This window comes from Falco naumanni, chromosome 4 (assembly GCF_017639655.2).
Source record: "Falco naumanni isolate bFalNau1 chromosome 4, bFalNau1.pat, whole genome shotgun sequence".
Classification (NCBI taxonomy): domain Eukaryota; kingdom Metazoa; phylum Chordata; class Aves; order Falconiformes; family Falconidae; genus Falco; species Falco naumanni.
In genome coordinates this window covers 41,006,075-41,029,584 of record NC_054057.1, presented here as the reverse complement: position 1 = coordinate 41,029,584, position 23,510 = coordinate 41,006,075, and the positions used below count along the sequence as shown (strand labels likewise).

At 40.2% G+C, this 23,510-nt stretch overlaps 1 protein-coding gene across 16 annotated transcripts in view; it reads right to left on the bottom strand.

Annotated features, from left to right (window-relative positions):
- Window positions 1-463: 463 nt before the first annotated feature.
- The window catches only part of CACNB2 (calcium voltage-gated channel auxiliary subunit beta 2), a 253,729-nt gene continuing 230,682 nt past the window's right edge, over window positions 464-23,510 (bottom strand). For 6 of the 16 annotated variants that reach the window (XM_040590878.1, XM_040590884.1, XM_040590882.1 and 3 more), the window contains 5 exons: window positions 16,684-16,692; window positions 8,378-8,529; window positions 7,563-7,658; window positions 6,027-6,212; window positions 464-1,338 (listed from right to left, as the gene is read on the bottom strand). In XM_040590878.1, coding sequence (XP_040446812.1) covers window positions 847-1,338; window positions 6,027-6,212; window positions 7,563-7,658; window positions 8,378-8,529; window positions 16,684-16,692 — 935 coding nt within the window. In that variant the 3' untranslated portion in view covers window positions 464-846. The other 10 variants (XM_040590880.1, XM_040590885.1, XM_040590888.1 and 7 more) reach the window with 6 other exon arrangements.

Below are 23,510 nucleotides of genomic sequence, written 5' to 3'. Positions count from 1 at the left end.
TACCATAAATTTAAAACACAAAATTGGATTTGCAAGGACAGCATAGGGTATAAGAGTTAGACCCTTTATCTCAAGCACTCATTCGTATTTACAGTAAGTATAAGCTTTCTGCTACAGAAGAAAAAGTAATTAGATTGAACACTGTTACAGATTTCCTACACGAGGCTAGTTCCAGTTGCCAGTAATTCAAAAGCAGATCTGCTAACTTGGCATTAGGACTCTAAAACAGTGTGATCAAACTTAGATAGTAAGAAGGTGTCTGCAGAAATAACATTTATAAACTGTATATACAGTACACAGTACCAGTACATAGAAAATAGATTTTGACGTTATGATCCCCTGTGTGTAAGGCAAGACTGAATTCTGTCTTCAAATGGAGACCACCAGAGGTACAAGCAACAGATAGTGGCTTTTAAACCAATATGCGAATCAAGTGCATACAAATTAAAAATCAGAGCAGACAAAAAGTTTTAGATTCTTTTATGTGCTGATTCTGGCTTGCTGAATACACGGGAAGTTATTAAACATCAAATGTACCTTTTTTTAAAAAACACAACACCTTGATGGCAACAGATATTGTTCAAGTGGCAGCTACCAAAAAACAGCTTGAAAAATGGCATAGTACAACATCAGGAACTCTGCGGTTGTACTACACTAATTCATATAGCACTATCCAAAAAAATAAGTATATGAATATTCTATTTCATGCTATTGCTATGCGAGCAACAGCAATACAAACCAGCGTACAGAAGGATACCATATGTTCTGCAATGAAGAACCCAAAGATATTTTCAAGGGGCATTGTTACAAGACTTCAAAGAAACACAAGACTGCCAGAGGCAAAAGTTACTGACGGATGTAAACATCCCTGTTCCATTCTCCTGTGTCGTTACGTTTTTTTGATATCACTTCCCCATCCTTGTCACAATATTGGTCCCTTGATTTATGACGACTACGCTGTTTGTTGCATTCATTGTGGTCCTGCTCGCGGTCCCTCTCCTTTGAACGATGCCTTGATTCTCTATGTCTGTGATCACTGCTCCCATGGGACTCGTCTCTATGATTGTGATCCCTGTGAGAATCATAGTGGTCACCGTGCTCATGCGAGTAGTCCTCCTTTGGCTCTACGTAAGCTGAATCTCTGCTGTCTTGTGTTTCTGAGTCAAACGTTTCTTGCCTAGAAAGGCCTCTAACACCACTGCGGTGGTTGTGGTGCTGGCTTGAGGAAGAGCGATGCTGGGATTTCTTGACGGGTTCAACCCGTGCTTCCTCTTCAATTTGTGAACTGCTGCGTTCAGGGACTGAATGGTCATTCCTCTGGTCTCCTTGAGATCCCTGCTATCACAACCAGCAGTGAGTTCACGTACATGAAGTACACATTTAAAAACTTTCCCCAATATCAAATTCAACTAGAAAGTATCATGAAACCAGTAAAATTTAAGTACACAACAATCCACTTTGAATCTAAACTAGAAAAAACGTCAGAATTAAACTTTGACTGAAAATTCAGTATTATAATACAAACAATTCCTTTCACTCTGATCAGAACAGAGGGTGGCACTTGGGTTATTCTGTGACACTTTCTCATCTTCTGTGATGTTTCTGACTATGACAGTTAGCAATAATTGCCTACCACGCTCCAGACAAAAAGAGAGCGTGCAAAAGCAGGACAAACTGCAGAAACATTAAAGAGGACGTATGATGCCAGGAAAGGGCAGGTTATCAGTTGAGATGCCTGCCTGGGAACAGCTACTATGGGTAAGTGATTTTAGAGGGCTGAGGAGGGGGATTCCAGACCAGAACCAAAGTACAAATACTTGGCCTTTTTAGAGTAGCTGCTTTTTTTTTTTTTTTTTTTTTAAGAAAAAAAAAAAAAAGGCAATTGAATCTAGTTTAAATAAAGTTTGTATTATGATACTAATAGTATCACCGACCTTCTGTTTTTCTCAGCAATAATTCCATTTCTTCATGGTAATGAAAAACTAAACTTTGACCTCCTAATTTTACAAGCTCAAGAACACAGACCATTGCTGAGAACAGCAGGAGGAGAGCAATATTATCATCCACAGAATTTCCTAACACACCACTACTATTAAGACTGAAAAAAAAATGACCAGGTAATAACAAACCTACCCTTCACCAGCATAATGCTTTGAAATCACTGCAAAACGAACAAGTGGCATTATTTAACTCATAAGGGGGTTTCATTACATTAACCTGCTTTTATTCCCAAACCACAGCCGAAGACTTTTCAAGCTTAACTGTACCATTTTAAGAAATAGTTTATAGTGAAACTGAATTATCCTTCTTGTATGAGGTGAAGAACATCAAGCCAAAATCAACTCTACTGGCACACAATTAAAGTAGGTTTTAACAGACTTTTACAGGCATTTGTTTGTGAGACTACTAAATTTGCCAAAGGTAGTCTAAAGTTTGCCTCCTATGGTTCAGAGCTGTCTAAAAATAAAGAACTGCCTCCAGGGCAGCTTGTGGACTTATCTCTTTCTATTTTGTTGAAAAGAGCTAGGGAAGGAGGAAATGTTGTCCTTCAGCCATAAATCCTGGCAGGCAGGTTTCCTAGCAACCCAAAAAGTAAAATGAAAAGAAATTGGATATGAAGAAATCTGTACTATCAGAAACTTACAAAAAGCAACATTTTTCAAATCACCAATTTGATAAATTTGACAAATCTTCCATTTTCCAAGACATTTTGTTCTGTAAACCTCTGAGTGCCTATCTGGGTTGCTCCATGTGTTCCTAATTTGAAACAAATGGTACAGATGAGAACAAGGCAACAGAAACAGCGGTTAAATTTCTTTCTTGTTCTTGTGTTTATGGTTCTCAAGATGATTCTGATTTGCCAGAAAAGGAATGTAGTAATTGTAAACATGAAGAGATGTGTTCAAGGTGAACAGAAATGCCTCAGCAGATGTGAATTATAAATGAAATCGAGTAAGAGTCTAAAGCAAGGCCTACTTTGGATGTGTAAACACATTTTTATTAGTTCACAACCATGACTGCTTTTAAAGCACATAAACTGGGTACACATGTAAAACCCTTTAACTCTCATACGGTCAAATGCCAAATATCTATGTACCTATATGTAATAGTGACTAATAAAATCCATCATTGCTGTGGTTTGAGAACAAATGCAACATCTGAACCTGCTTTGCACAGAATGCTGCTTTTACAAACTCAGATGAATCGTCTCTGCTACGCCGACCATGTGCAGTAAAGCACAGTGAATAAATTTAGAACCAATACCTGTAATTTCAGAACAGTGTTAGGGCTATTGGGATTTATGGGCAAATTAATCAACAGTAATTTTGCCTAAGTATTAGAGGGACAATGAGCAGATAATGTTTGAATCTGGATTAGAGTCCGGCTTTGTGATTCATAACCAAATCAGGGCTCTGATTTGATTACATTCCACAGCGCAGGAATTTTATGGCCCAATCTCCTAAGGTTTTTTTGCCTAAAATGGAGGAAGTTTGAAATAAAACCATTTCATTATTCAGCTTGCAATTTCAAAGAAGGGCTCTTGTAAAGAAGTTTAAGCAATGCTGAAAGAGGAGAGAGGTCTGTGTCCACTGAATCCATTTGACTCGCTCCTATTCCCATTCAGTAATCCCATCCCTAATTGCCTGCACCATAGTTGTGTGAGGTTGCTCCAGTCTTCTTTTTGGAATTATCTATTTCCCTACAAGAGAAAACCTGAAAACAGTTGTTGGGACAGCTTGCTCCAAAGCTCTCCATCAGATAGACAGGAGGTGTATGGTCTTCACCTGCTTAATTTCAAACAGTCCCAGGAGGACTCACACCTTCAAGCACCTCGTGCCATGCAATACACACAGTCAGCATCATGCCGTAACACCACTCTGGCAGCTGGCAACACAGATCTCTCGTTACAATGTACACCTGGTACTGAAAAACCACAAAACCCAATTACGTCTCATGGCAAAGGGGTGCTGCATTGGACCCAGGGGAGGATGACTCAAATGCTTTGCAGTGCAGATGTTGCTCCTCCAGGCCAAGTGGCTGGTGGCATGTTTTTTCTCTGCAGAGCAGTCCACAAAAACCAGCACAGACATAGAATTTAAATTCTCCAAACAGAGGGTCTTAACGCTATTGAGAGAATGGGTTCAGCCGCTGTGATTAGAAAGAAGCCCCACTCCATGCCAAGACCATGACAGGTTCAGGTTTGAGATGTCAGCTGAAAATTATCATAGGAAAATGAAACAAAAGGAATGTAAAAGTTCTATGCTTTATAAGGGACCCCTGTTGTTTCACACTTTTGTATTAGTAGACCTACAAACAAGATGTGAAACTGCAAACACATTCTCATTTTTAGTCCTTAAAATAAGAATCTGTTAATTTGTATGGAGATAGCACAGCATTCACAAAAGTGTTATTAGAACTCTGTATAATTCCTCCAGAGAATGTGGTTAATAAAATGAGTAAGTGAACTATAAATCCACACCCAAAAGGCATAAAAAATCATTAAGCAAAATAAGTACATCTACAAAGCAAAGGAAGTTTATCTAGCAAGTCTGCACACAACAATACTGAATTTCATACTCAGAAATTCTTCCAGTTCACAATTTTTTCGGGGTGTTTCAGCTCTGAGGACAGAAAAAAAGGCAGAAATGAGCTATAGCTTACAGTCTCTTTTCTTGCAACTGCTTTTGAAAGCAAGAGGAGGAGACACCCTGCAAGGTGGCTGAAGCAGATTTTCTTGTTAAAGCTCAAATCTGTCAAGTCTGTGGTCATCTAACAGGAAGTCTTTGACATATGAAATTGTTTTGCGAGATCATAAAAACAAAGAGCAAATTTTCGCCATTTTAATTTGGGTGCAGGTATGTTTTTTTCTTTGAAGGCGCTTTTCTTAGCCAAAGTTATGAATTCGAACTTCTGGGCATATATGGAACTTAGGTGGAAATTAAGATGTAGTAAGCCATTATTTGAGCTGGGACAGATGTATTTTAACCCCCACTGTGATCTTCTCAGCCTCGAGGTGTCACTCACTATTTATAACGAAATAACATCTTTCAAGATTGCATTTCATGCCATGCAATACATATACAAAGGACAGGATCTCCTTATGAGGAAAACCTTACATACACCTTACACAAACCAAAAGCTGCAGGAGAAAAGAGGGGAGAGAATATGCCCAAAGTCAACAGGCAGGTCAGTGCGGAGGTGGGAAGAAAGCCTGTTTTTCCCAGCTCGCTAGACAGTACCCTTGCTGTTCAGAACATACTGCCTCTCAAGGTCTTTCTGCACAACGTGCCGCGGGACTCAGGGTTTATGTAAGAGTTTGGCTTGAAGGAAGTATGTACTTTTCACAGCAACAGCCACTGAATAGAAGATCAAAGGAAACGCTGAAACGGCCACTTTGACCTTGAGACTTCACTAATACAGTCAGCCATTCTCAACTGCTACAACTCTATAGTCTTTGGGAAGATGAGAACAGATTCCCTCCAACATTTGTGGATCTGCTCTGTACGTAATCCAATTTGTTATGCAGGGCCTCTGGGCCCGAGATTTGCCTATTAGCAATAGTGTGCCCATCAGTCAGAGAGTTACCGGAGGCTGTAACGTGCATAGTATTAGCCCAGTTCTACTCCTCTGATTGGAGTACATATGACCAACTACAAAAATGCTTGTGGCTGGTACACATATTACTGGCACAGTGGTGTCCTAGGCACAATAAAACCTTAAGCATTCCGCTTCACATCACCATATGTTTTCAGTCAGGCTGGCTTAGTCCTTGGAAACAAAAGTAGCCTCCTAGTCAATGCGCAAACACATGCTACCACGAATACAACAGAAATAACAATAATGGGCCTGTATTTGCCTTCTATACTGAAAATGAGTGAACTTCTACTGAAAAAGCTCTTAAACTACCAACAACAGTAAGACATACTGAACATATTCTAGTATCAGACTGTGAACATGCTTTGGAAGAGGAAGAAGTTGATAGGAAAATAAAAAAAAAAAAAAAAGAGATGGCATAACAACTGTACCTGTAAATTAATATTTGGACCTGGGCTAATAGGAAGAGTGGCTGTTGCAAGTGTGCGAGTGAGAAGCTGGTTAGGAGGGTTGCTGCTAGGTGGATGCGTGGCCTTCCAGTAGGCTTCCAGATAGTCAGCAAGGTGCTCACAAGCATCTTCAAGCTGGTTCTCATCAAGAATTACATCGAACATTTCCTGATAAAGGAAAGGTTTTAGTAAGAATAATCACCAGCTAAAGGGAGATGAGCTAGAGACATTGATGACTACACTTTCCATTCATCAAAAACGAACCACATTTCTAGTACTTGTGTTAAGATATTTCACCCTTTTTGGTTGGTGTTTTAATGCAATTGATAGAAAAAACAGCAATCGTAGCTAACATTAATGTTACACTTGCTAAAGCAACTCCTCGTGGCTTCCACTTAGTAATGCACAGTCAACCAAGATAGGAAGAAGCAGCTTAAACAGATCTTAAAATTCAAGTATCCAGAAAGAAAGGTTAAACACTGACATTTTTAGCTGTTGGAACAAAATGGAATGGCAAGAAAAAGGATTCACTCCCCATATCTAGAATAACTAATAGAAAGCCAAGACTAATAGTTCTTATTCAGTAAGAATAAGAATAGAGACTAAGACCAATAACTAACAACAGTAAGAAACACACGTAATACAGATCATCCATTTCCAAGTGTCATACAAATAGTAGGTTAGAGATTAGTCATATGGTCCAATTTTAGGCATCTGAAGTTAGGAGGCGTATTTCTTCCATTCCCTTCCCAGTCAGGGAGACACAAGTTCTCCTGAAGGCAGCTTTGAGCGCCTGCTCAGGTCTCTAGCATTCCTCATTGACGTTCTGGGGACTTGAGGAGACTAGTCTCTTAACTTTAGATGCTTGAACTTACATGATGAAAACACTTCCCTCACTATGGCAAATTCCCAAATCCAACTGAACTGAACCTTCTCCTTCTGCTCTCTTATCCATAGTCTTGATAGCTCAGTATGCTGGTTATATATACAACCCTTCCCATGTGCAAAACACAGCTGGAGTCTCATAATTTCCACTTTATAGGTGGAAACTGAATTTGATTCAGTGCACATCAACAGAAGAACTGCAGAGCTCTCAGCTACACAGTACCTTGCAGCTCTTCGCCAAAACCATGACCAAGAATGCCAGCCGTGATGTGGTGGCATATGCCCCCGGGGAGCTACCCAAACCACTGGCCTTGCCCTAAACTGCCAGAGTTAAAGCACAGTCACTAAGAGGGTTCATTTTTAGACCAACAACCCCCCAAAAATTATCAAGTAAAACAAATGCTCAGTTTGTTCAAGTAGTGAATGTATCAGAATGGATCGTAGTAACTGCTTGTGACCAGGACTGTTTTTTCCCTGCGCCCTTGTGCAGAGCCCAGAGGCCTAGGGAAGCATTCTGCAAAAAAGCAATAGTGAAATATGGCCAGAAGAGGGCAAACATTCCCAGAAATTGCATAATTGTGCTTGAAAAGAAAGGCACCTTTCAAACATGAGACATCAATTAACAGAACTCACCGGAGGACACTGTGCCAGTTTATCAGCTGCCACCATCTGAACATTAAGGTGTTTGGCCTGAGATTTCCCTCGAGATTTTATTAGCCTCTGTAAAACCTGTGAAAAAGACATTAACAGAAGTGAGCAGATTCTGACTTAATGTACATATATAACCACTTCAAATGTTTACATTTTATCTGTCCACTTGGGCAGATCAAATTCTTCATTTGACGGCTTCAGGAGCATTTCCCATGCTGTTTACATCCAGAACAAGCTACTTTTCATTTACTTCCTGACATCTCCTTTCCTGTCATGAGCACTAAAAAGGTCTCCTCCTATTTCCCTCTGCCGCTTTCAGTTTTGTTTGTTTCTAAGCTGAAATTCTTTAATTGCTCTCCTGAGTCCTCTTCCCATAAATTCGTTCTTCTCTTTCAAATGCCTCCTCATGAGGTCTGTGCAGGTGTTTTCACAGAATGAAAGAGTACATTATCAGGAGATGTTAATCAGTCAGTTTGATATTCATTGTGTGAAAATCTTTCCTTCATTTCTGTATTATTTTGATTTAACAAACTGTTAGCGTAACTTACATGATTGACACTAGAAGCGCAATCTCAATTTAAAAAAAACACTGGAGATACAGCATCGTTCCCCAAATGGGTTCTGGTAACATTGGCGCTAAGATACTTGTTTGACTAATAATATTTCACCATTCAAAGGGAAGCAATAACAATATATAGCTGTGAACTTTAATGAGGACATGATTATTTGCATTTGAGATCAAAAAAAGGAGGTGGGGGGAAGGAAGACTGAAACAGCACGATCAGTAAAATACTTACCTTAGGAGAAGAGATCTTTACATATACTATGATGGGAGCCAGAGAGGTTTTGCTTAGTTGAGCTGGGTGGTTAATGGTATCAGCATCCAGCACCACCAACTGCAGTGTCCTTGCCAATTCAAAAATCCGTTCAATTTCACTTTGAACTTCAGCTGGAGGTAAGCAGAAATTTAAGAGTTATGAAAACATTAAAAATTATTAAAATATTAAAAGTTATGAAAATATTAAAAGGCAGTTAGTATTAAGGAATACAGAAATGTGGCAGACTGGTGTGTTGCTGCTCCTCAGGCTGGAAGGAGCTGTTAGCAGTGCAGGTCCCTGGCACCTAGGGAAACGAACGCAATGTTAACAAGTGTTTTGCCCCTGGTTTTTTGCCCTTGAGGGCAGCACTGCCTGCCTCTCTTACCTCCACCACTTCTTGCAATTCCAGCCTGGAGAGATACTGTTGATACATTCTTACAAGACCTCAGTCCATAAATGTAAGAAAAAAAAAGAGGTAAGAATGCCTGCGAAATCACATGGTAATCTTTTACTACGCCATTAATTTCCTACATATAAATAATTTCATCTCAGACTTTAATCTTATGTAGTAATCAATTTTCTCACACTGGACTGCCCAAGATAGGCATTACGATGTACTGAAGCGTCTGTATTAGCAGAAACTGCTGGTTTCCCACTTATGTCAACTTATCAAAGCTGTGGAAAACAGTTTCCTTCATATACTGGCCTCAGTATGGTACCATATTAAAAAGTTTGATTGCTATGTGTAAAACACTTTTTGCAAAACCGTAACTCAATAATCCAAATAATGCTATGGTATCCTCCTCCCAACCCTACGAGTTCTGGAAAGGTGATTTTCCTGAAAAAAATCATCTTGTCTTCTGGTAACTCATGCTCCCAGCTCCTCAGCACCCTGTCTGACTGGCCATAGTAGTTTCCAGGGCAAACATCTCCAAGACGGATGGCCTGTGTCCACTTTCACAAGTGATGTAGAAACCATCTTCATTCCTAAATGAACCAAAATTAAATCTTACAATAGCAAAATCATTCTTGAAATGGAGTCACATTTTCCTGCTCAAATCTTGATACAGGCTGACTTCACAGAGAAATTGCAGAAATAATTATATAGGTTTCCCTTTAAAGGTTGTGCACGGTCCATGAACCAAAACCAGATTAGATTATATATCCCATTCAAAGTAAGCATTAGAAGATAACCAACAGAAACTTAAATGCCAACAAGAGGTACCAAAAACTTATTTATTATAGAGTTTCTTGACATTACACTACGAGCATTTTATCTGTTACAGTGGCACAAACACTACTCTTCCTTCAAAACACAGCCTATCTGATCTGGCTAGAGGGAGGTTTCTATGGTGAATGGTCTCTTTCAAGGGGTGTGAAGTGATTGATTTTTGTTACCTTAAAATAGCAACTCAATAAATTTGGTACCATCATAAGACTGAAAAATTTCAAGAGAAAGCAAAGCATCTCTTTGGAGCTAGTCTCCATTTAGCTCAAAGTCTTTTGGTTCCAAATCAATAGGTGACTACTATGATCATTTTATAAATGAAGTAACATCTTAAATGGCTATCAGAAAATCTATATAGTACGTTCTCTATTGGAGAAGGCTGACACTGTTTTGGGTCTGTTAAACATCACCTCCACTCAGCTCAAAATTTGGCTGAGTACATGCCGATCGGTGTTTTAGAGCAGAGAACACTGCGAGGTGTGCATGGTGTGCTGGTATGGAAAGCACTGGCGTGTGCCTTCCTGCTTGTCGACAAAAGCGCTGTGGCCCAGCTGCTGTCTGAATGAGGACCACAGTTTTGAAGACAAAACCTCTGATGTTTCCTGGCACATTCGCGATTACGTTATCTGCAAATTTGTTGCATAGATATATTATTGGAATGACTGATTACCATTGTCTCAGTGATTTAGTAGAAGATAGTCAGTAGTCTATGCCTAATTTAAGTCCAAATGATGACTAAGAATAAACATATCAGAGATAATTTGTCATACTGTTCTGGTGAGTTTGGACTGTTTTCCTGCAATTTCAAGCCAGGCTCCACACTTCAGTCAGTGTAACAGTGTAACAGTATCAGTTAATGTATCATTTTAAGACCATTCCAGACTGCTAAACCCCCTTGTTTAAGACAATTTATAGCCAGCAAAATCTGCCTTTTTTACCAGTGTGTTGTAATTTTGTCTGGGGAAGCAGTATTTGCTGCACTGCTGGAAGCACTCTTCTGCCAGTAAAGAATACAGATCTGTGAACTACATTTCCTGCTACACTTTTTGAAACAACCCTCTGCCAGGGCAGTGCCTGAGGGTATCTTCTACTGTGAAACGCACCCAGGGCAATAATTGCAGGTAACTATGGTCCTATGAACCAATAGTTTCCACCTGAGTCTGAACACAGATATAATTTCCATCATTTCAAAAGTATTTCAGTATTTATTTTTCTTAACTTGGGTAAAGGAGAAAAGTTCAAGGAACTACACTGCATGATTGATGAAGTAATGTGTTGTGCCTCTACCCTTCCAGACAAAACAGATGGACAAAATGCACGCAGATTGCCAAAGAGGTCCTGATCTCCTGTCCCTTAGTGTACTTCTTCAGCTTCTGGAAAACCCTGTATTTTGCTTGGAATCCTCCTTGCATTCTAACTTTTCACTACACAAAAAGTTGTTGCAATTACTTAAATAATAGCAGCTTCTCTTTTTGGCTGACAAAGGCTTTATCTACTGCTGCAGCTCTGGTTTTCATCTTTCTTTAGCGACATCTCTCAAATAACACATTCTATACCCGTAAAGATTCTTTTCCAACAAGACACTCAGCACAAATTTTCTCTCAAGACTTTTGACCAAAATAAGCAAAGAACCCAAAATACCATGTGAGGATAGTAACACAAATGTCACTGTAAGTTAAAAAAGGGAGCTGAGAACAATGACAGTGTGGTATCTTCAAAGCAGCACAGTAATAGATTAGCAATCTTCCCACCTCCATGAATATAATCTATTTATAATAATATCCCTTCTGATGTACTGTAGAGGCGTAATAGTGAGGCTGTAACAATTAACTTCAATAAATTATATTTGCTAATCATAATGAGAGGCATACATGTAATTAGATCTACTGTGACAATCATCATGAAATGCTGGCAGCCCAGCTGCAACACTAAAAACCAGAAGCAAGCTATCAACTTTTAAAGTGACCCTTATAATCTATTTCATATGGCCTCCTTAGTAATCAGAAAGGGAACATTTTAAATGACAGGAGCACTCAACTGTCTATTCCATACAATTGGGGGTCAACTCTAAGAAACAAGAAGTACACAGCCAACTTCAAATATTGCTCATTTAAACTTACTCCCATGTATTAATTCCAAATACCCCTACTGTACCCTGAAATAAGTAAAAAATCAGTACAATGAGAGCACAAGTAAATTACTTATCCTATTATGGGGGCAAGCAAATATTCTCTACACCTGTTGGACCTTACAAATTTATTTCAAGCAACAGTCTTCAACAGTTCATTACAACAATCTCACCTAAAGTAAAGGCAAAGACACAGCGATACTGCATTGCACATATGTCAATTAGCTACTAACAAGATGAGCTGTGGTGGAATTTAGGCTTACTTACACAGTGCCATGTTAAAAGAACATTCTCTACTGTACACAGCTCGAGAAACACAACCCTCCTTCAAACCTGGGCAGAAAGCATCCACAGCAGCCAGGAGTCACTGGGACACCCAGCTTGACAGAGCCATGGCTCCATCAGCACTATGTTCTAGACAGACCCTGATGAGACAGCAGTTTTGTGATGCAATGCAAAATGGCCATGCCTCTGGCTTGCAAAGGCCAAATTAGAACGACAAAATATTACTTATATGCAGCAAAGAGGTTTTGATCTTCAGCAGGAACAGTGAAGTTCACATACTGTCAACTTAATACAGTATAACATTAATATTCTATTCAATTTGACCTTGTCTACTTGTCCATGGTATTGGTGGCACTGATTTGTTCATAGAAGCAGACTTGTTTCTTGTTATTACTTGGACTGCAACGGCCACAGTGACAAAGCATTCTATTTTTTCTAAACAAAGCTCCTGATATTACAGACGTATAGCACAAAAAGAACACATCTATGTCAATGCATGCCACAGAAAAATGCTTAGCAACACTTTGTACAAACGGCTTTCAAATAATTTTATAAAATAAGGAGAACAGAAATCAGTAACCGTGATCTTTCTTATGCTAATTCTTTTAAATAAGCACACTTACTTAAAGATAACTAATCACTGAATTCCATGAACATAACTAAAGAAATGAGAAGTTTAAAGCAGCATCAGGAATCCCAAAACAAAGGCAAAGGAAACAGGTGCGCTATATATCCCCAGTGCCTTTAAAGCACATAGAAAGTACTGCACCAAAAAACAGCTAGGAAATGGATAAAAGTCCTGTCTGAAATCCAAGAAAACAAAAAAAGGAAAACAAAAAAGAAGCGATGACTATTGAGTTGTGCCCACACACCTCTTGATTAAGAAGTAAATCATGAGCCTGACCGACAGAATTCAGATTTTAAATTTTCACTTGTGAGCATATTTGCGCATACACATGCTCATATTGTCGGCAAAATCACCCAAGTGTCTACGTTGGGTATTGCACTAACCGGAATGCAGGTACTTGGCCAGGCTATCCCAGACTACATCAGATGCCTGCGCTCACTGTATACAAAGTGGAGAGACAAAGATGCTATCACGGGTGATCCAGAAAGCTACACATGGTGTGTGAGCAGTCTGGAGCAAGCCAATACGAAATGCCACAGCTATGTAAGTGCTTGGCCTCCTTCTCACCTTCCCCTTTCCTTCCCTCAAGCACCAAGGTTGCTCTGGGTAGGTAGGGAGCTAGCAGCAGGGTCATGCTAGATGGCGGACTGCACACTCCATCCCTTCCCCAGCCAGGGAAGTTCAGCCCTGTGGTTTCACCCCACACTGGTGGCAATGCCGGGCAGCAGAAGCCTGTGTGCCTCTCCTCCAGCGTACCCAGCTAAGAAGGAAGAGGGCTTGGAGGGGAATATGAGCAAGTAAGAAGTAATACATGCTCCAAGCTTAGTCCTTAAGCAACCGGCCAGAAGACGCCTTACTCAACACCTGGCTTACAGGTGTTTCAATCAAATTTCTAACATAAATGTAGTTTTGTGAATATACTTACATCTCCACGGTCTCAACCAAATCCTTAGCCACTAGCTTGTTACATAAAAAGGGGAGGGTGGGAGTGGGAGGATAACAGTATTTTCCAGGGAAAGTGGCTGCATGTGTTACTCATGCCTAACAGATGGGGCTCCTGTGGGGGATAAGGCAGAAAGGAAGGGGGCATGCCTGCTGCTCTGCCTGGTGCTCCGTCTGGGCTCTGCTGAAGGGGAGCTGTGGGGTGAGGTGCTGCAGGAAAACAGGGTTTTCCTCCTCCTGCCTGCTGAGGCTCTATTTAGACAGAATTCAGATGGCCTTGAATGCACACACTCATCCAAGTGGTACTGACAGATACAATGGGATGTTTGGAAACCTCAGCATAACCAAGATCTATTTATAATGGGACTAACATCTCCTGAAATGCAATACTGTAATTATATGACAACATAAAACAGACAGTGGTGTTTAAAAATACTAAATAGCACATGAAAATGTCTACTTCCTCCTCTATTTCACTGGGCTAGCAAAACAATAGCATTCATGAAATGACGCTTCTTATGCCAGGTTTAAACTGAAAATAAATTTTAATGGTCTATGAATGGAGAAGCTGGAAATCAGCAGACTGCAGCACAAACACGAGTATATGAGCACAGCACAGGGGACAGCTGCACTGAGACAACTTCTCCAGGCAGAACCGCAGCCGCTCCAGAAGGTGCCATGCAGCATAGTGCTGCTCCCATCATTAAGCTCTCCTACACTCTGTTATCGACTAATTGGGACAGTAACTCTGGGCAAAGAAGCAGTCTAATGTTTACTTTGCTCAGGGGACCAAGCAAGTGTCTCTGCATAGTTCAGAACTGTTATTATCATGTCAGGCTGGCACTACCTTGGATATTTCTGCACCATGCCTCATTACTCAGTGCAGTGCTTTTACAGCTCTGGTCCATACATAGACACTAAGTGCTCCCTAGGTCTGTTGTTTTATTCAGAACAAACAGAAATAAAAATGCTCAGACTTTCTCACTGATAGGATGCGGAACCACTCAATTGCTGGCTATTCAACCCCTCCCTGCTGATGGTGTGCCACTTGCAAAACATTTGCGCATTCACTGAGTGGGAGAGACACTGACTCTGTAGCCTGATGCTTAGAGTGGGAGGTGAAACACATGGATTCCAGTTCTTTCTCCAGGGAAAGTTTAACTATTATGCAAAGTGCGTAAGACTCAGGCAGGACCGACTGACAACCATCATAAAGGTGATCATAGCCCTGTCATGGCAATTGAAATTGTAAGTTCACACCTCTGTTAGTAGACAACAGACATGAACCCAAACTTCTTTGCATTGTGGTTAAACAAATGCTTAGTCTTGGAAAAAATGAGGACACAGACAGTAACTTTTTATCAGTTCCGTGAGCCTAGGAGAAAAAACCCACACTGGATCAATTCAACCTACAGGTGTGAATAGTTTTAAGGGAAGAAAATCATATTCTTGAGCAAACAGCTGATTTCCAGAAAGTATTTCCCTCACCTATCCAGGCAGCTTAGTTACAATACAGATATGCGTAACCTTAAAAATTACTCTAATGCACTGCTATATTGCTTTGCCTCTAGCACACGATTTGTTTCAATATATCATCAATCATACGTATTTCAGTGCTGTACCATGAGAATAAATAGTGACATGTACCTGAGGACTCTCTCTTAATTTACAGAAAACAAGAATTATTGCACCCCCCACTCCCCACCTTTGGAAACAGGAAATTTCAATACTGTATCCAAAAATTATTTGTAAGTTAGAATACTGGGAAAGTTAGTACCAAACTTCTAATGCAGAACTACCTGGAGAACTTATTAGAGAGACTCTGACTTTAGATGTTAAAAAAATCAAGGCTGGCCCAGCAGCATAAAAGAGCATTTTGAGGCATGTGAGAGTGATATATTTTAACGGGTTCAGGATCTTTATGCCACTCTCCCCATCTGTGTGCACTAAGATGTGTAGCCACATCCTTAGGATAACCCAGAAGTTCTTGGCTGCTGTATTACAGCATTCTGGCTCAAGGCAGCTTCACATGTACCAGATTCCTTTATCATATCTGAGGATTTAATGCCTGCAAGTGAGAGTTCTGGACATTTGTCCCAGCTATCTTGATGATAAAACTATAAAGAGACAAACAGGATTTTCCAACACACTGAACACCTTCTGTCTTCTCTGTGAACTGTATTAGATCCTTAAGACTCTGGAATGGAAACACAATCTTGGTTAAATCCCAATTTTTCACTCCTGTTCCACAGTCTCTGTAAGTAGGGGAGCATTTTTCTGAGGTATAGCTAGCACTCTTTTATGTTTATTTTTGATTTATAGTTGGGAAAGCATTTACTTGAACCTTATCATATAAAACAACTGCAATTAAATTACCAAACATGGTGAATACATAACATTATTTATATATATATATAGTGTATATATCTGTAAACATAAAATACATTGTTACCATAGCTGCAAGCATTCGACTGGCTTTTCACACAGATATCAAGAAAATAAAAATATAAGGCTGAAATTTGCACCGATAATTCACTACTATTTTTTCAGGCATGTACGTTTCATTCAGAAGACAAAACTCTGGGATACCAACATTATGATGTGAATAGGAGCTCTATACAATTTCTAGAAACAACATTCCAAAGGTAGGCACTCAGCTGCCCACTGGGTGTACGTAATGCCCGACAGGTTACTGCATATGCACACAGAAAGCACATAAACAGATTCCAAACCATCTAACTGCAATCATTTTACCATATACATGATGACATATTTTACACCAGCATTCACACATCTCTGTTAAGAATATGCACATTAGGTGCACACACCTTAGGTTTTCCACTGTAAATTTCTAATCTTTAGCGTTTACTTGTCAATCTCAACTTTATTTTTAGAATTGAAAATAAATAAGGAAAAGCAGCAAGATTTTCTGAAAGAAATACTTAGCAACACAGTACAGGATTGGCTTTTGTCTACCAGTGAGCCACCAAGAAACACACAGTGGTTCTGTGAGGTACAATAAAGCACTGAACACAAAACAGCAGGAAAAGTAATTTGCAAGCTTGTATACATACCCAAAACATCTGGAAGGGGAGAGCATTAATGAAGCAGAGAATGGAAAAAGCCAAGACAATCAGGTTCTTGCACAAAGCATACAGCATGAGGTAACGTTATAACAAGCGTAACACACAGAAACAAGAAAAAGTTTTGGGTACTTTTGATGAAGAAATGCAGCAAAAGCACAAAGCTGGTTCAGCAGTCTCTGCATTGCATGTGTACATGGCATGTATAGAAATGTAACTAAGCCAATTGGGACTGACTTTCAGGTGAACGAGATTTAACCATGTACTGTACCTTCTTGGAGAGAAAACTTTTCAAAATTATGGATTTCTTCTAGCCTTTTAAAGAAATGAATCAATTGCCCTTTCCTTAAATTTAGTTCTTTTTAGTTCATTTCACATACCAAACATAAAACAGTATTGACAAGCAAACATTTATTTTTATCCATAAAACAAACTTTCATATAGGAAAGGAAAAAGACTGTACTGTCCTCCTAAATCTTGATAAGCTAGACACTCTTTTTGTAAAATTATTGGATACATTAATTTTACACTAGAATATTCAGTGGTGGCATTGGTTTCCAATGAGTCAAATACCAAGACTATTTTTAACTGATGCCTTTGCAAAAGCGAACTTTCAGTCGATAGGTGTTTGCAGCATTAATAGCATTACATTAAGTCCATTGAGACTTCCCTATAATCCTGTAAATCCAGTTCGTCATGGCAATTCCTATTCCCGATTATCACATTGTTTGTCTGTGCCTCCTTGAAGTTAATTCTGGATTATCTATTAAATCAGTTCCAAACAATGGCACTCACTCCATTGTTTACTGTGCTATGCACAATTATGAATAATAGGCACGATACTGCAAACCCGTATGTGGTAATAAGGTAAGATCTGTTCTCAGAAAAGAGGTTCATTTATTTCCCAGGAAAAAAGTATTTGGTATCAGTATATCAAGGACATTACCTTTGTACTATATTAAGTCATTGAAAGAACATTGATTAAAATAATACTTACATTAAAACCAACAATAAATTTTCAAAAGTCTAAGAAATAGCCTTCTCAGCTGCAGTTACAACCGTTGCTCACAAATGTGAGCATAACTGGGGGACCAATCAGTAGCTTGACTGTCCAGCTGCATGAGGTACCACCACGCAAAGGTGGGTAAGCAAAGGAATAGCTTCCCATCGAACCTGGAAGCAGCGAGGGATTTGGTTTAACAAAGCAGTTCTAGGGAGCTGCATTTGCTATAATAAAAACCCATTTTTGTATAATACCAGATGTAGAAATAAACACAAGTCTCAGTCCACATGCCACTGACTGTCCAAGGAGGAGAGAGACAGATGGGAACTCATCTCCCCCATATCCTACAGCCATGCAGCCAGGAGACACATTCAGACCAGACCAGACCAAACCAACCCAAATCAAACCAAACCCAGTTCTGCATTAAAGATCAAACTGATTGCAATAAATACTATTTTTAAATACCTAGATCAGAACTAAGTTATTGTAGATAGCGCATGTGTGTGGGACACACGCAAATTTAGTGTTTGATAGAATTATTTTTTTCTTTTTGCAATGATTTGGAGAAAAGACCCTATTATTCCGATTTTATACAAGGGAAAATGTAAGTAGAGAAAGAACTCACTTTCCATGACTCCTCAGACGACCTGCAGCAACTTACTAAAGAAGAACTAATGTAACCTGAGTCCTGACAATGATTTGTCTATGACTGATACTTGTATTGGGAGAGCATATTATTTGGCTGCAAAGCTAATACTAATAGAGTAGGAAATGCCACGATAGCTCTCTTAAATCAAATTCTGTGGTTTGTATTGTAAGACAGCATGCTCGGGAACATATAATAAAGTTGTTTCTGTAGAGCTGCCATCTCAATCAGTATGCAACTCTGTATGTTGTCAACTGATAAGCACCTATTGAACCATATACTTTCTCTTCATTGTCAAATACGTGTTTCACGTCTCATTCAAAGCATATTGTTCTAATCTTCCTCTGAAAACAGAACAGAATGAATAAATTATTTGTTGGTAATTTTATGGAACTTTCTGTGGTGGCATTTCACTGATGTAATAAAGTGATATTTCACTTTAAAACATCCTGTTTAGGTGAGGAGCTGGAATTATTTGTATTTTCCAGATAGAAAACTGAATCACAAAAAATAATAACAAGTTACCACTACTTTTTTGGGGGTTCATTTTCCGAATGTAGTGTCTGATACTTCAGAGTAATTACCATAGTAATTAGCATAATAATTATCATTGTAAATGGCATTCCTCAGGGGTTGTTATTAAGACCAACGCTGTTTAACATCTTTGTTGGCAACATGGATGGCAGGATTGGCTGTAGCCTCCAACTTTGCTGCTGACACCAGGCTGTGTGGTGCAGTCAACATGGTGGAGGGAAGGGATGCCACCCACAGGGACCCTGACAAGGCTTGAGAGGTGGGCCCAAGCGAACCTCATGAAGTTCAACAAGGCCAAGTGCAAGGTCCTGTATGTGGGATGGGGCAATCCCAAGCACAAATACAGGCTGGGCAGAGACTGAGAGAAGCCCCGAGGAGAAGGACTTGGGGGTGTTGGTGGATGAGAAGCTCAACATGACCCAACAATGTGCACTGGCAGCCCAGAAAGCCAACCGTATTCTGGAACGGCATCAAAAGAAGCATTACCAGCAGGCTGAGGGAGGCAATTCTCTCCCTCTGGCCCCCCCCACGTAAAGAGGCCATGGACCTGTTGGAGTGGGTCCAGAGGAGGGCCACAAAGATGATCAGAGGGCTGGAGCACCTCTCATATGAAAGAGGCTGAAAGAGTTGGGGTTGTTCAGCCTGAAGAGAAGGCTCTGGGGAGACCTTACAGCAGCTTTCCAGTACCTAAAAGCAGCCTACAAGACAGCTGGAGAGGGACTTTTTGCAAGGCTATCGATGTAGTGATAGGACGGGGGCAATGGCTTTGAGCTGGAAGAGGGTAGGTTTATGTTGGATATTAGGAAGAAATTCTTCCCTGTGAGAGTGGTGAGGCACTGGCACAGGCTGCCCAGAGAAGCTGTGGATGCCCCATCCCTGGCAGTGTTCAAGGCCAGGCTGGATGGGGCTTTGAGCAACCTGGGCTAGTGGAAGGTGTCCCTGCACTTGGTGGGGGTGTGTGGAACTAGGTGATCTTTAAGGTCCCTTCCAACCCAAACCATTCTGTGATTCTACCAAATTACATTCAGACTAGAAAAATGGAAGCCATCCTACAGGAAATCCTGGTTTCTGCATATTTCTTCTTCCAAAACAGAACATAACCTTGAAGCTTCTTTTACAAGTCAGTTTTAAGACTCAGGAAACTCCTGATGCTGCTCTGTACTGTCAGTACATGATATCAGTACTGATCTGAGAGAAGGGAAAAACTCTTTGAGCTATGCTGGGAATGAAAAGAATAGCTCCCCAGTTAAATGCCTGTGAAGAGGAGAGCCTAAAATAAGAGGATTTCTGTTGAATGAGGAGCCCTAAGGCTGATATTTCACAAGGTACCCAACAGTAGCTCCAGTAGTCCATAAAGTACTGCCAGGTTTCCATCTGCATTTTCCAAATCAGTGCATCATCATGCAACATGCTGATTTTGATGACATACATTATTGTTTGACAGGTTCAAAGTCTGAATCTCAGTTTTAGCCACAATACTTAATACTTCCAAAAATCATACTTGAGACAGGCAGAAAACACTGGGGAAAAAATAGCCTTCTTTATAAAGCCTGTAAACAACTAGTCAGAGAGTATACAGGAATTTTGTATCAGAAGCAGCAAAAGCCACTTTTTACTTTTGAAGAGCCACTGAGTTCTTCAATTAATTCAGAAAAAAAAAAAAAAGAGTCTCTCTTTCCATCCTTCAGCAGTGCACCTCACCTGTGACCTGGTGAGCCAGGACTGCTGGCGGCAGGGAGGGAGGCAGTGCAGAGGGGCTGGGCAGGAAGGGGAACAAGGGGATGCTCCTTCCCTCGGTGCCTCCATCCTCCACTGGCACCGGCCCAGGCTCCAGGCATGGGCAGTCACCACGCCACAGGCATGGCACGCTCTGCACTCCCTTGGTGAGCTTTACTGGGTGTCATCTCCAGCATCAAGCCCTCACTGGTGCAAAGGGGCTACTTGTTGGCCCTGAGTGAGGTGTGCAGGCTGCTGTGATTCAGAAGAGAGGCTCATGGCACACCATGCTGCAGTGCTGTCGCTTACAGACTATAGGGCTGTAGGTAGCAGACCCCCCTCCCGCACTGGGGCTATCCCTTTATTCAACAGAGAATCAACATCTGCTGAACCAACAGTGATCAACCAGTGCTCAGCATGCTTAAGACTGAAATTCAGATCCCTGTTCCAAACCAGATACGGCAGGAGCTTGACTCTGTGTGCCCTACATCCCAAATGTGTGGGTTTTATTTTACTTTATTTTAATAATTATATATAAATATAATAATAATTACAATTATTACCAAATATGGTTTTAATTACTGGGGTATGAGCTCCTTGGAGGAGCCTGGAAGATGGATGATGAAGGAGTTTCCTCATTATGATAATGAATTCAGTCTTGGATCAGAAATCTTTTCTGTTGAAACTGACTAATTTACTGCCACAAAAAGTTTTGGTCAAACCACTATTTCCTGTCCTGCTCCTCCCAAATTTCAATTGAAAATGTCCTACTGTGCTTTTAGAGAACTTCATTTGCCTTCCTGAAGTTTCTTGCCTCATACATTGTACAAGTTTCATAGCAAGTGGAACAGCAATTCACTGAACAATTCCAATTCCCCACATTAGTTCCTACATTTTTCAAAAAACCTAAGACAGGACCAGTGGAAGAGTAGTCTGCAAACACATGACCAAAGACTGAATCACAGCATACGTAACCTACAGATACTAAGAAGTTGCACAGATAACCTTCTTACTATTACTTACTAAGCTTTATTTTGTGCAACATGAGTTTGTAAACCCAATAATATTCTTTTAATAGCATTTTTTTAACTTATAGCAAACATCATACAAACTAAAAAATAAAATTCTGCTATATGGTGTGATATTGCCACTCATCTCTGCTCCCCGAGCCAACTACGTACTCACAGCAGTGGTATGTTGTCATCCTCCTTGTGAACCATTGCTAGAATAGGCCACCTACCAGCACACTACAATGATGTTTTCCGATTCTGACTTTATTTCTACCTTGCAGTACATTGAAGGCAAGCAGGGGAACAGGCTCTAACACTCCTTGTACTTCCTCTCTTTTGCCTTGCACAAGGGTTTTCCCATCACCTTGCAAAAGCAGCTTCCTTTTCTGACTCAAGGTTGTTTTATTTTATCTCAGTTTTCCTCCCAAACCACTGCGCTACCATATTGTTTCCCTCCCCTAACTTCCTTCCTGGCTGGCTTTTGTCCTCCCATGGTTAACCCCATCTCTGGAGGACCTGAGGTACTTCACCAGTGAGTTCAACTATCCCAGCTCCTGCTCTGTAACTCCGACCTTTTCCATAACGGATTTGCACTACTTGCCTTTCTGCTTTAGCCAAGCCACTTGCTCCTCCAGTTGAACATCTTCAAAATAAACAACTTTTTACTCCATCCTCCATGCTGTGCCACAAAAAAGGGTCTGAAAGCTGAAAGAAGAGCACCTTTCCCCTTTAGGTCTGCTTGGCTGCCCTGATCCAATCTGCTAGGGTCAGGTTCTGCTCAGCATCATTGCTGGACCTTGCCCAGGGAGAGATGAGTCTTTATGTAATTCAGATGCAAGGCTTGGCATGTGTTAACAGTAGCTTCTAATAATTTGGACAAGTTTACTCGTTATTTTCATTTAAAATGCCCAGAATAACACAACCGATAACACTGTCCAATTCACTACCAAATTTCACCCCCCTGCTAGATTATTAGAAGCATGGGAGTATTAAAGCTTCTGAAAGAAAAGGTTTTGAGAATATTTTAACATTGGTAAAATTAATTTTTGCCCTAACTTAATTGTTAAAATGACCTAATTGCTGTAACTAATATTTCCCAAAATAATTCAAAATGATTTTGTAGATTAGGTAATTTTTAGAACAATTATAAGCAACTGAAAACCTGATATGTAGCAGGGCATCTTAGGTAATAATAACAGCCCTGTTACAAAAACTATAAAGACATATCTATCTTCCACCCACATACCTACATATATACCTAACCACTGTCATGTTCTGGGTGTCTCCAAAGGAGGTTCTGTCAGAACTTCCATCTTAAATACCTCTATAAAAAAAAATACCTTTACCCAATAAAAGATGTTGATATTCTTAAGGGTAAGGTTCTCCACAAGATAAAGGTGTACAACATTGGGCTGCATTTATTTTTTTATAATATTTTTTCTGTATACATTTTTGTGATAACTGTTTTGCATATATGGAAATATTTTAGCATGAGTAATAGATGGTATGCTTTTTACTGCTGCATATATTTGTGCAGTATTGCACACAACCACACATGTTTTGATGCTCAGGTTGGCAAATTAATCACCACAATGGTGGTGAGGCACTGGCACAGGTTGCCCAGAGAAGCTGTGGATGCCCCATCCCTGGACAAGGCCAGGCTGGATGGGGCTTTGAGCAACTTGGTGCAGTGGAACGTGTCCTTGCCCATGGCGGGGGATTGGAACTAGGTGATCTTTAAGGTCCCTTCCAACTAAAAACATTCTATGAATCTACGATTCTGCTTGTTCCACAACTGGGTGACCTCCATCCTTATTACCAATTCTCAGTTCCATTCAAAAGAAGTGACACTTTTTCATTAGATTATTAAACTGACTTTGGTGACAAGACTGAAATTCACATATTCTTG